This window comes from Brienomyrus brachyistius, chromosome 4 (assembly GCF_023856365.1).
Source record: "Brienomyrus brachyistius isolate T26 chromosome 4, BBRACH_0.4, whole genome shotgun sequence".
NCBI classification, from domain to species: domain Eukaryota; kingdom Metazoa; phylum Chordata; class Actinopteri; order Osteoglossiformes; family Mormyridae; genus Brienomyrus; species Brienomyrus brachyistius.
The window spans coordinates 35,684,647-35,698,006 of NC_064536.1; the positions used below are offsets into that span (position 1 = coordinate 35,684,647).

The window sequence follows — 13,360 nt, forward strand, 5'->3', positions numbered from 1 at the left end:
AAAAACTCTCAGTTCTGTATAGCTCTTAAGCTGTGGCGCCCATGGAGCTGGAGACACGCCACTTTCACGACACTGACTGTAGTCCTTGAGACACTGGCTTAACTATTGGCACCTAAAACGCTGAACCAAACAGAAGCATTAAAAGGGAGCTTGAAACCGGCTCAAAGCGTGAATATCCATCCTGGGTTTTGATCTGGAAAGATCTGTTTTTGCTTCGTGTGCGAATGACATATTCTGCCATAAACTGGTGAAACTTAATATGAATTCATAAAGGAGGCTGTTCACGTGACACTGGTCAGTGTTGGCAGCGAGGTGCACCCAGATGGGACACACACACACACACACACACACAAACCTTCACAGCACCTGCCTTTTTGCAGACTCATTCCAGGTGTCATACATAGATACATTTAATTTTTCAGTTTAACATAATATTTTATCCAAAGCAAATCTCCTGTTTTACCTGTTTATATGGCTGGACATCTAACTGCATCTCCTCAGACTTAAGCTAACAGCCACGTGGTTACAGGGTTGTGTCCTTCACTGCAGGCCGGTGCAGCCTCTCTCACAGCCCCCTAGCGGCTGGCAGCACAGCAGCTCTGCAGCAGCCTCACACAAAACCTCCCAGTCAGCACGCGGCTCACAGGGGCATGGGGCAGGCTGTGGGGCTTGCCGGGCTGAGAACCTGATGCTGTACGTGGAAGACGGATCACCCCGGGAGACGGAGCTGTCTCCTAGCAACCTTCCACTGACAGCATATCTGCATGAAGAGATGCTCTCAGAAAGCCAGAACATCCTCCACTGTGGTGGTGCTATGGCTGTCTTAACCAATCAGAACTTTATATGCAAATGAGCTGGGAGTGTCTACGTCTGATTGGACTGCTGCTTCCTTTGCTTCCCCCCTATTGGGTTCCCCATCTCATTGTTGTCATTGTGGTAGAGATCTCTCTGGGCGTGGGGCACTGCATCGCGATGCTACAGCCGAACCTGCCGTCCTTTCTCTAGGGCGTTGTGAGAGGCGGGGGCACCAGGAGGGTGGGCAGTCGAGTCGGGGAGTGGCCGGATCGAGGAGCACGGCTGGGGAGGGGGGGATGAGGTGTGACAGAGGAGCTCTTTCAATCGGGGCCCGGAGAAGCTGCAGCCGCCGCCGACGTGCCATTCAATGCTGAGTCACAAGGGCCGCTGGACTCTCTGCCATCTCCCATGAGCAAGCTGAAGCTGGCATGGAGGAGCTGGAGCACACTTGCCCCCAGCCGCGCACGGTGAGCCCGGGGGGGGGTCACGCTGGCAGGGTGGGTGGGGGTGCATGCATGTTGGGGCAAAGGCACTTTTTCCACATCAGTTTTGTTCATTGGGCTCGCAGGGAGTGTCAGGGGCTTACGGCACTTATGCGCGGCTTTAGGTCCATGTTGTTTGGGATGTAGCTCCTGTCTTTCCCTCCTGCCGGTGCCAAAGCTTGTCAGAGTAGGAGGAGTTATGCCCCCCCCCTCCCCCGAGCTTCCGCCCGATGCAGGTACCCTCCATCTGCCACCCCCGTCTCGCCAGGACGTTAGCCGCGCCCATGCTCTGCGTCCCTCTGCCCGTGACTCAGCTCGCTCTGCTCCCCGCATCTCCACACCAGCATCCCCTGGGAGTAATAACTCCCAGGCACTTTGGGACTGAGCCACAAAGCCGGGACGGGACTTCCCTCATTCCTGGCACGGATCATTCCGGAACAGCAGCAGAAGGACGAACTGCCCTCAGCTTCCTGCCCTCGGCTTCCTGCCCTCGGCTTCCTGCCCTCTCCCATCCCGCGTGATGCGAGCTGGTCACCCGCTCTGCGGACTTCATTGCTACGGACCCAGGCTGGCCTGGTCCGGTCTGGCCATATTGAACTTCCTGTATTGGTGGCCTGGATAGCATTTCTGTCACCATATCCACAGTAAGGAGTCTCTATTCTGGCTGGAACCTTATAAACTAACCACTATGCCACATGAAGTATCAAAGATCAATCCATAGATCAATCCAAACCCCCATCCCCCACAGTCCACCTCAGCTGTCCTTCAACCCAGTGCATTTTGGGTAATCAGTGTGGTGGGAGTCAAACTGTCCATTAGTGACACTTGCTGGTAATACCTCTGATGGGGTTGTTGGTGTGATTTAACTTCAGTCGCCTCAGAAACCCCACCCTATCCCCCCTGGCCAGCTCCTAGCACCCGCACCCCCTGCTGGGGGTGGGACAGAGCCACCTGGGCAGGGCAGGCCGTGGCTCCTTCTCTTTACAGGCCTACCCTTTCTCAGAGGTCCTCCTTAGAGCAGAAGTGTATCAGACAGACGTCTTGCTGCGGAGACACAGCCATGTGGCGCTCAGGGGTCACGCCAAGGTTACTGGGCAGCTCACCCCGCCATTCCAGTGCTACTGCAGATGTTATTTTTAATGCAGAGCACCACCCTGTGTAATTAAAGAACTAACTGGGGGTTTTTCTAAGAATTATTATCTGATGCTTTTATCAAACTTAAAGTCGAGGGAAGGAATACAATTTATGTTTCCTTGAATTCAAATCCATGACCTTTGCATTGCTTCCACAGGGCTCTACATGATAAGTTAAAGAAGCTGCCCGAATAAATATGAATGTAATGATATGTGATCGGATGGTCAGAATGGTCAGCGATGTGGGTCATTGTGATCCTAACATGTGGATGCCCTCCCTCCCCACCCCTGTTCAGAGGCTGACGGAGCCCGCAATCTTCGCCAAGGAGACAAGCTGCGATTGCCGTGCCCCCCATGAGAAGCTGAGCATCGCACAGGCACGCTGTGGGACGCCAGGTCTGTCCCCCACCTCCTTCTGCCTTCATCACCTGTCACCTCCTGAAGCCGGAGAGCCGGCCTCAGTTCCACAGTGTCCATCCTCACCTCTCTGGTGCTCTTGACCCCACAGCTGACCGGCCTGTGAGGGTCTATGCAGATGGGATCTTTGATCTATTTCACTCTGGCCACGCCCGAGCACTGATGCAGGCCAAGAACCTTTTCCCCAACGGGTACCTGATCGTAGGAGGCAAGCTAACGGAACACAGACACATGCATGCACACCCCCATTTCCTGACACACACACACACACACACACACACACACACACACACACACACACCCTGCGCCATGGCCTCGGATGCGCAGTAACACGGGACTCTCTGTGTGTCAGTCTGCAGCGATGAGCTCACACACAAGTACAAGGGCTTCACAGTGATGACCGAGGAGGAGCGTTACGAGGCCCTCAGGCACTGCCGCTACGTCGACGAGGTGGTTCGGGATGCACCCTGGACCCTCACTCCCGACTTCCTGGAGAAACACAAGGTCTGTCAGGTTTGCCCCATAGGCTCACAGATCACATTTTATTTGTCATTTAAATGGTTGCTCCCAATGTCAAGAGTCTGCCTGCTCAAGATGCCTGCTTTCTCAGATCGACTTTGTTGCCCATGATGATATCCCGTACTCCTCTGCGGGGTCAGAGGATGTGTACAAGCACATTAAAGAGGCAGGTGAGGAAATCCACCATGACCTGATACACCCAAATGATGATGACAAGGGGTTATGTACCAGTATGTCAGCAATTGTTTCAAGTGTCACGGTTCATTTCAGGGATTTGCTGCATGATGGATTGACCTACTGAGTCATATTTATTTGCACCAGGTATGTTTGTGCCCACCCAAAGGACAGAGGGCATTTCCACATCTGACATCATCACCCGCATCGTAAGAGACTATGATGTCTACGCCAGACGTAACCTCCAGAGGGGGTATACAGCAAAGGAACTCAATGTCAGCTACATCAACGTGAGAGCAACCTTTAGCCAACATCCTACCATAAGAACATGGTTTATCTATTACAGACATCTCAGAGCTGGGCCACATTCTTCTCCAATGTTCCTCAAATCCAAAACATCTTCCTGCTGTACAAGCGGAGTGGCAGGCCAGCACTCTCACATACATTTTCCTCCTCTCTTCCTTCCATCATAGGAGAAAAAGTATCGGCTGCAGAACCAGGTGGACAAGATGAAGGAGAAGGTGAAGACTGTGGAGGAGCGCTCCAAGCACTTTGTGAACAGGGTAGAGGAGAAGAGTCATGACCTCATCCAGAAGTGGGAGGAGAAATCCCGGGAATTCATCGGGAACTTCTTGGAGCTCTTCGGCCCTGATGGAGCCTGGGTAAGATCGGAAGAGGGGTCTGGAAAGGGTCAAAGTAGAGACTGGGGTAAGACTGAAGTAGGGATGATGACAAGGTTTGAAACGTGGCCTGGGCATGGTTGGAGTAGAAACTGGGGTCAGACTGGAGTTGGAACCAGGATAAGACTGGAATAGGTGTTTGGGCAAGGTTGGTGTACAGAATGGAATAAGACTAGAGTATATAGGTCTGTGAGACTGGGGTAAGACTGGAGTAGGGATGATGACAAGGTTTGAAACGTGGCCTGGGTTGGAGTAGGGGTCTAGGCATGATTAGAATAGAGACCGGGTAAAACTGGATTAGTTTGGATTGGGTACTGTTGGAGAAGGGACCGGGATAAGATCTGAGTAGGAGAACAGAAAAGATAGGAGTAAGAGGCTTCCCTGTTTTGCTAACTCCCCTCTGAAGAAGCTTTCAGGCTTAGCAAAGGCCCTGAAGACTTCTAGCACATCTCCAGCTCCATGTGCAGCACATGCACCGCAGCAAGATGCTCTTGTAATTGAGCTGTGTGCATCTCAGCTGCTCAGGCTCCTCTGTGGTTTAGGGCTAAACAGAGTAACCCTCTTGGGCTTTTACACAGGCCTCCACTGCAGATCTTCTGGGAACCTTTTTAGTGTCTAGGGACATCCTGAACAGTAATATCAGCTAATCAAATAAATATACAGTAAATATATTGAATATCAGTTTCTGTATCAAATGTAACATAACTGTTCTTTTGTGTCTCGTACCTCTCTTTTCCAGAAGCAGATGTTTCAAGAGAGGAGTGGGCGTATGATTCAGGCCCTGTCGCCCAGCAGCAGCCCCACAAGAGAACGCTCTCCATCCCGCTCGCCGTCACCCCCCTCGCAATGGCCGCCATTGTCCCCCAAAGGCGCATCAGCCTCTATCAGCAGCATGAGTGAAGGAGATGACGACGACAAGTAGCACTGCCAAGTCCATGCTCCCTTACAGGCCACACCTCCTTATAGACTATGCCCCCTTACAGATCACACCCCCTTATAGGCCATGCCCCCTTACAGGCCACACACCCTTATAGACCATGCCAGGAAACACCTCCTTATAGACCATGTTCCCTTTTAGCCCACACCTCCTTATAGACCATGCCAGGAAACACCTCCTTATAGACCATGTTCCCTTTTAGCCCACACCTCCTTATAGACCATGCCAGGAAACACCTCCTTATAGACCATGCCTCCATCCATCCACAAATGAACACACAGACATACACACATATACACAAGAAGCAAACTGTCCATGTGCACATATCTACTCACACATGCTCACACCTCAGACGGCGACTAGATGTCAAGATTTTGTAGCTCCCACCTAGTTCCTCCAAGTGGATGGAGAGGGTCATGGACACCACAGAACAGTAATGATGGTGCTTCAGTCCCTATCAGCAATTCTGCTTACCCAGCCAGCTGTGGATGCCCAAGGACTGACAAGAGGGAGAAACATCTGTGTACTGCTCAGGACCACTGCACAGAAGATGACTTTGATTCCCAACCTCACTTCTGCACCTTGATGTTTTCCTTATTTAAAAAGTCTTTATTTACTGTGTATAGCGTGAAGTACAGCATCGCATGGACAAGGGCCAATGAGGAGATACTGAAATGGTGAAGCAGCCCTATGCCAGTGAAGACTGCAGGACCAAAACTGGGCCACAACAGCAGTACCGCGAAATACAGTCCGTTAGACTAACAAATTTGGGTGCTGTTGGGTGCAAGAAGCTGGTAGAATTCTATCCCACTGCACGTTGCATACATGAATTGAGCAGTCCTGTGACCACATGGTAGTGTGATAGCTAGTATAGAAACACCAGAGCATTATCTTCTAGAGTGAGCTGCTCAAACAAGCCTTGTCCTGTTAAGCTTTCAAGGATGATTCTGCAAGCCACTGGCATGGCCAGTCAGATAGGATGTCGTCACTTCAGTCTCCACCCATTCCTTGGTTCTGACTCTGCTCAATATGATTTCAGAATGCGTCATAACTCAGACGTGACTTGAGAACCTCAAGGAGTACAGTGGAAACTCTTCCTTACATGTGTTCATAGTCTTCAGTCTACCACCTCAGGACACTGGTGAGTAAATGGAGGAGCTTGTGAAAGCAATGATCGTCAGGCAGGATGACTACTGATTTAGCTGCCTCCCATGTGACTTTCGGGTACCTGGCTCACACGGACATGATGGGACGCAGTGTCACATGACCACAAACGCATATTCACACACCCATCCAGGCTCCCATTGTCTTCTGTGTTCTTAAAATAAAATGTTTCTTTTGTAAAATGGTTGTTACTTCTATTATTTTGTACATACTTGCTTAACCTTAAGTAAAAGGTAGACAAACTCAGGAGAAATGACTTCTACTGCTCCTATCATTTTAGCTTTAATAGTTTTCCGAATTCAGTCAAAGATGTTGGGTGACAAGTCAATCTGTAAAGGCAAAGAGATGTGAAAGACCATTTGGAACTGAATTTTTATATTTCTTGGTCCCTTTGTTACTTGACTGGAATGTTATGCATTTCATCTTTCAATAAATTACCAAAGAGGCATTAGTTTAATATTAAAATGGAATCCTAGAAATTTTATTCCATTTTGCCACGAACAATGAAAAGCAAGAAACACAGTATTTGCTTAAATGTGCTTGATTCAGCTTTAAGTCGACTACACAGCCTAAAGAGATCAGGGAAACACCGGTTTACTGTGGCTACACAGTGCATTCAGAGAACAGCCCAATTACAGCAGAATGGCAGAGTGCAGCTGGATCAAAGACAGGTAAATGCAGCAGCGCCGGGACCAGTCCAGACCACGGATCGGAGACGCTCCTGAAACCTCTCCTGTAGAATGTGACTCATGCATTTCGATGTGAAAAAGCTGCCAGGTAATCTCGTGGTAGATGGTCGTTTACTCACTGCTGGGCTGCAGCTGTAACCACGGTAACACTACTCATCATGTTTAAAGGCATCAGCAGTGACTACAGGCGAGACCACATGACCTTGACCTGAAATACACCCATTCCCAGAATCCACCAGGAAATAAATTATCGACAGCATTACTACACAGGTTGCACATGTCAGTGCACGAGACAGAGTGCCCTCACTTACAAGAACCTCCATCACTTTCATACTACAAACCATATTTACACAAATACATGTGCGCATTTTTTTCATTTTATCTTGTATTACATACTAAACATAAACCTCTTTTAAGGACACGGTATAAACATTTGTAAGGTGCAAACTATTCCAACATATCTGCGAATTTCAGGACAGCACAAATAGAATAAAAACACACAAGCAGTGCAAAGGCGTTCTGCCCCCACTCTCTACCCACCCCCCCACAACTACAGCAATGGGGGCCCACTTCCATATCGGACGACGGGGCCCTTTAGGAGCGCCAGAGGAGCTGCCACACCTACAAGGGAGGGGGCAGGGGGCTGGAGTCAGATGTAGGGAGCTGCAGTGGTGATGTGTTCCAGGCGGGGGTGGGGGGGCCTATCGGTTGGCTTTGTACTTGGAGGCGTCACGCGGCTCGCGGCTGGGGTTGCTCCAGTCGTCTGCCTCAGGACCCGTCTGATAGTGCCGCCAGGCTGACTTGTTGAAGACGGGCAGGCGCTCGAACGACTCACTGGACAGAGCCTGGGGGGCGGAACACCAATCAGAGGCCCTTAGTAATATCACAGCCACCCGACTTCATGATCCCAGCACGGGGGGAGGGTGCAGTTTCCCACCTTCAGATAAATGACAGCGTCTGTGCCCACGCCCTCCATGGAGTACAGCTTCAGGTCGCCCTGGAAGTACCGCGCATAGAGCCGGGAGATGGGGAGTCCGTACCCGAAACCCGCCTGGGGGGGCAAAGAGAGGTCCGGGACACAAGATGAAATCCAGAACTAGAGAATCAACAGCTCAAGCAGCAAACAGCTGGCGGAGATTTGTAGCACACATGTGGCATTTACACCAGTCCTGAGCGCGTCTGAGACAGGCCTTCCGATGGCACAAGAACATAAGAAATGTACAAATGAGAGGAGGCCATTCGGCCCATCAAACTCATTTGGGGAGAACTTAACTAATAGCTCAAAGTTGGTAAAATCTTATCTAGCTCTGATTTAAAGGAACCCAGGATTTTAGCTTGCGCTACACTAGCAGGAAGACTATTCCATACTCTAACTACACGCTGTGTAAAGAAGTGCTTCCTCAAATCCATTTTAAAATGTTTCCCACTAATTTTCACTTATGGCCATGAGTTCTGGTATTTAAACTAATACTAAAACTACACCCTTTCCAAGGCAGCAATGTCCTTTTTAAGGTATGGTGACCAAACCTGCACACAATATTCTATGTGCGGTCTTACCAAGGAATTAAATAACTGTAGCATCATCTCCCTCCACACACCTAGAGATGTAACCCAACATCCTATTGGCCTTTTTAATTGCTTCCCCACACTGGTGAGTGGGACATGGAAGCATCAACATACTGTACACACCGAGGTCTTTCTCATGATCACCTTTATTTCAGTGGAACCCATAAAATATCTGTACTTTATATTTCTACTCGGGGGCAGCATGGTGGTGCAGTGGTTAGCACTGTTGCCTCACACCTCTGGGACTCGGGTTCGAGTCTCCGCCTGGGTCACATGTGTGTGGAGTTTGCATGTTCTCCCCATGTCGTGTTCATCTGCCAGGTATCAGCCCACGGAACGATAGTGGTCCTAAAATTGAACTCTGGGGTACCCCACTACGAACATAGGCATGTTTACCAGCGGTGTGGCGCGCGATGGCTGCAAGCTGGGGGAGGGCGCTGTCGAGTACATGTAGTTGAAGAGGCGGTCGATCTTCCTCAAGGGCACTCCACCACCCATGTCGCTAATCTGAGGGTGCAGAGGTCAAAGGTCACACTGGCCTGATCAGTGCATCACTGGCATCATATGCTTAGGTTAATGGCCGTGCCGCAATTGGTCTCTGGTGTGACCAGCAGGTGAAATCCAGTACCGTGATTGGCTTGTGCCTCTGAGCTGACCTTTATGGAGAGGTCCTCCTTCCCCAGGGTGACAAGTGCCTTCACTGGGGGAAACCCTTCTGCAGAGCTCTCATGAAACTCAACCGTGGCCCTCATTGAGTTCTGCTCAAAAAGACACACAGGAAAAGTCTTCTATTCAGTTTGAGGACCTCATGAGGGGGGCACCCACGGACTGGGGAGGACTGACCTTAAAGAGCTCAAAGAGCATGTGGAAGAGGTGGGATGGGACATACACCACTTGGATGGGCTTCTTGGGCGCTTTGGCTGAGGAAGAGAGGATCGGAAATTCACTCAGACAATAATAGCAGAGCATGGTGCTAATCAGATCCACCTGACCAGGGTCACTAGAAGGTTGTCATTTGACAACCAGAAAGCCGAGAGCAGGACAGCCGCTCTATCCAGCGAAACATTACCATTGAACTCCTCGACCTTCAGCTCCGGAGCCCCCATGTAATACTGCTCACACAGCATCCTGGCTGTCTCATAGGCATCTGGGGTGGCGAGAAAGAAGGCGGCGGTCAGGTAACAGGAATACAAATGAAGTCAAATGTTTACAAGCACATAAAATTAACAGGGAGTACAGAGCATGCCATCTATCCATCAGGTTACATTCAAGCCTGGATCTCCAGAAAGTCCCACACTGAAGGCTTCAGAAGAGCTAGACATTGGCTCACCTGTAACCACCTCGGCCACGTTACAGGTGGGGTCGATACTGCCGATATGTTTAGGGTGGGCAGGGTTGGTGTCATTACCGAAAAGGAGAGCTGGAACAGGACAAACAGATGGGGATGAGAAGCGGAAATCTCACCCAGAGGAAACCTGCCTCACTGTCCTTTTCAGGGTCAAAACACTGATTGGAATCTGAGTATTTTCTGTTCTTCACCTTCATCAGCTCTGAATGCACCCTATGCGGACTGGTACATGTGCTGCATGACAGTCCTGTCTCCATGATGACAGTCACTCACTGTGCTGGTTGATCAGCATGCGGAAGGAGACACGGCTGGTGTAGAAACGGTCCAGGAAGTACTGGGTGTTGGTGCTGATAAACGGGTCGAAGCCGAACTTCTCCTTGTACTCGATCACGCCTTGGGCCATGGTGGGCACCACATCATTGTGCCGGTTCCGGATCTCGATCAGGACGTCCAGGAAGCTGCAGATGGTGACAGCACACACACAGCTTAATTATATGCCTCAGACTCCTGGGGTTTGGAACCGTCCCTTAATGCTCGTGAAACCATATCTGAAATGCCGAGGCAGTCCAAAATCAAGTGGATCCATCCGACATGGAGGCGGGCCACTATATGACAGGGCCCCTGCCTGACCGCCGCCCCCCCAATCTACATACTCCTGCAGGGTGCGAGCATCTTCCGGGCTCCGGTCCTCAAAATCCAGCAACTCCACAAAGCTCTGTATGTACCTACGATGCACAAAGAGAGATGACGCCGTCAGCTGGGCCTACTCGGTTCCTCAGGCCGAACTGACTGGCATTATTAATTAAAAAGAATTATCTGAGAATAGCAGGGCATGCTGAGATTCCTTAGGCGATGCAGACCCCATCTGTGCTGGACAGTTGAGTGCCGCCACCCAACTCTGCCCATGACCCCACCCCTCTACAGTGATTCCACCCATCACTGACTAACTCCTCCCTGACCACACCCATCAACATGATGGCCCCACCCCCCACGCCTCCAATCACACCCACCAATACCCTGACCACACCCCCATACCATTTCTGCACCAGCTTGACGGATGGCTGGCTCAGCAGCTTGTCGGGCAGTAGGTTGACCTCCCGCATGGTGTTGGCCAGCCGTACGGCCAGCTCCTTGCGCAGGAACATGTAGGAGGTCTTCTCGCACGCATTGTCCCTGCCTGGGAGAGGGGGGCAGGACAGGAGGGAGAGCGGAGGGCATGCAGGAGGAAGGGGGAGGCCAACATGGAGAGAGTGTGGCAGAGAGACGGGTGAATGTATGAGACTCATGCCGTGGCCTGTGCTAAAGAAGCCCCACCACACAAACCGTGGTGAGTCACTGTACAAAACAGGCTGAGGCCAGCAGGAATTTCCACATCAGGATCTCCCTTTCTCTTCCTCTCTCTCTCTCCCTCAGCCAAGCCTGACTGCCCTTACAGGCAGACAGAGCCCTTGTGACTCTCTCAGTCTGTCTCTCCCTTTGTTTCTTATCCAGCATTCCCTCATTCACGCTCTCCCACCTGGCCTCTCCTTGGGACAAAGGTGACACTCTGTAGGAGGATGGAGACCCAACTAGTACAGGCACCGATTAGAGCTGGACTGACTCACGTTTCACTGAGGTACAGAGTGCCGTTAACAAACACCTATTGCTGCCCCCCGCCCTCCCCCCAGCAATGGAAATCTGATGCTAGGAGAGCTGGCTGTTAATGAATGCCTGTTTGTTTGCATGCATGGCAGTTTGTGTGTATCTGCATTACAGATTCAGAGCCTTTTACTCAAAAGTCTGGCTCTTCCTATACTCACAGTAAAGAGACATGTGCCTGTTTGTGTTATGAGTCCTGATTGGCTCTGAGGTCACATGTCACAGGCCACCAATCCGAGGCTGTGACTGATACCACCACACCTTATGTAGTTAGGGTCCTGATATTCCACAGGACAGGTGGTGAGGTGTGGAAAGGAACAGAATGCCTGGAAAGGCCAGAATGCCTGAATCAGGATGTTCTGCTGTTTTAATCAAAACATAATACATTAGTGCAAAAAGATTTATCTGGATAAAGAAGAGAGTGTCCAAACAGTCACCTGAAGCAGATATACAAAAACGCAGAGCTACCGCTTCAAAGCAGGAACATACACATAGTGGTGCCTGGACGGAAAACGATTCATCCGTCAGTACATCAGTCTCCAGGGCCGCTCACCCCGGCTGCCAACCACGGGACAGCAAACATGCCGACACGCATGATGGTACAGATGGTATAAACCAGCAAAGACGAGCAAATGACAGAAGGTGTCCCGAAACCGGAGCATCTCTGAACCGGGCTACATCAAAAAGCCCACCGGGACAGGACAAGAAAAACACTCGCAACGTGAGGCTAGTCCAGCAAAAGCCAGCATGTTCGGGATCCGAAAACGTCATACTCACCGAAATCCAAAAACTGCTTAATGGAAAGCGGCGAGGGCGAGAACCGGGAGTAATACTCTATCTTTGCGTTGGATTTCTTTAGCAAAAATGTAAACAACCTCATAACTGCAGTGTAATTACAACGACGCGAAAAAAGACACGGTCAGATGCACTCAACGAATGAATCCCCCATCGTTTATGCCCTCCCCGGACCCTCTGGAGCCAAGTCTCCTATGGTGACCTTCATTGATTTCGGAAATTTGCACATTTACAACATGCGGTATTTATTTCCTGCACGATCACCGCTGTCACATAACTGCACTAACCCGCACGTACGCGAGCTCGCAGCCCACCAACGTCACCACTTGCTCCGGAACTAGGAGCTCCAATCCCATTGGCTGAAACATGAGGAAAAGAGAACTACCACATTATTATTGGCCTCTTGTTCTGCCCTTCAATTGAACTCATGGCGATGATTGGGTTGTTGGTCGGGAAGCAGGTTTAACGGTACAGGAGTCGGAAGTCGCTTCGCGCTGCGTTTACAGCTATACAGTGTATCAAACATATACGTCTCTAGTCCCCCCCACTTCGTGATAGCTTTCATAACGATACTAGCGGGACTATTTAGCAGACCCCTCGACACTGAGACAGTTGCACAGGTAAAATAGCAACTGTCGCGTCTGCAAAGTTAAAGAAGCGATTCATCTCTACCCCGGCAAAACAGACTGTTACCCAAGCTCAGAAGGAAGATCATCTGGGAGATCGAGGCACCGTCCCACCACTAGGGGTCTCCAAATGCGCGTCGAAGAAAGGACGCACTGGTTACCCTCCTTCAAAGACTCTGCGTTGTTTAATCTCCATTCCATATCTCGTTATGGAAACCAAAGTGAAAGTCAAGAGGAGGACATGAGTGAAAAAAGTTTATTTTGATTTCAACGGACTGGAAGATGAACTTATCTGTAAAAGTTACGAAGTGCAGTGCAAATGAAATGACTAAATTTTTAAACAACAAATAGGGTATCCTAAAACACTGTGGTAATACGGCTTCATTATAAAGCTGTC

The 13,360-nt window shown here is 50.3% G+C and overlaps 2 protein-coding genes across 3 annotated transcripts; one reads left to right on the forward strand and one right to left on the reverse strand.

Annotated features, from left to right (window-relative positions):
- The first annotated feature begins 605 nt into the window (after positions 1-605).
- pcyt1ba (phosphate cytidylyltransferase 1B, choline a) lies at positions 606-6,736 on the forward strand. 2 transcript variants are annotated; one of them, XM_049010133.1, is made up of 8 exons: positions 606-1,262; positions 2,707-2,806; positions 2,919-3,035; positions 3,180-3,331; positions 3,438-3,516; positions 3,668-3,810; positions 3,994-4,182; positions 4,943-6,736. In XM_049010133.1, the coding sequence occupies exons 1-8, from the start codon at positions 1,224-1,226 to the stop codon at positions 5,120-5,122; spliced, it is 999 nt and encodes a 332-aa protein (XP_048866090.1). In that variant the 5' UTR covers positions 606-1,223; the 3' UTR covers positions 5,123-6,736. The 2 variants fall into 2 exon arrangements, with proteins under 2 accessions (XP_048866090.1, XP_048866089.1); XM_049010132.1 differs by having other exon boundaries at positions 618-1,262; positions 4,940-6,735.
- Positions 6,737-6,753: 17 nt separating this feature from the next.
- On the reverse strand, positions 6,754-13,093 carry pdk3a (pyruvate dehydrogenase kinase, isozyme 3a). The gene is made up of 11 exons (XM_049010131.1): positions 12,320-13,093; positions 10,940-11,081; positions 10,558-10,629; positions 10,178-10,362; positions 9,887-9,976; positions 9,626-9,703; positions 9,400-9,476; positions 9,213-9,314; positions 8,953-9,063; positions 7,928-8,041; positions 6,754-7,835 (listed from the first exon to the last, which is right to left on the reverse strand). Exons 1-11 carry the CDS (start codon positions 12,420-12,422, stop codon positions 7,692-7,694), a joined length of 1,218 nt encoding a protein of 405 aa, XP_048866088.1. The 5' UTR covers positions 12,423-13,093; the 3' UTR covers positions 6,754-7,691.
- Positions 13,094-13,360: the final 267 nt, after the last annotated feature.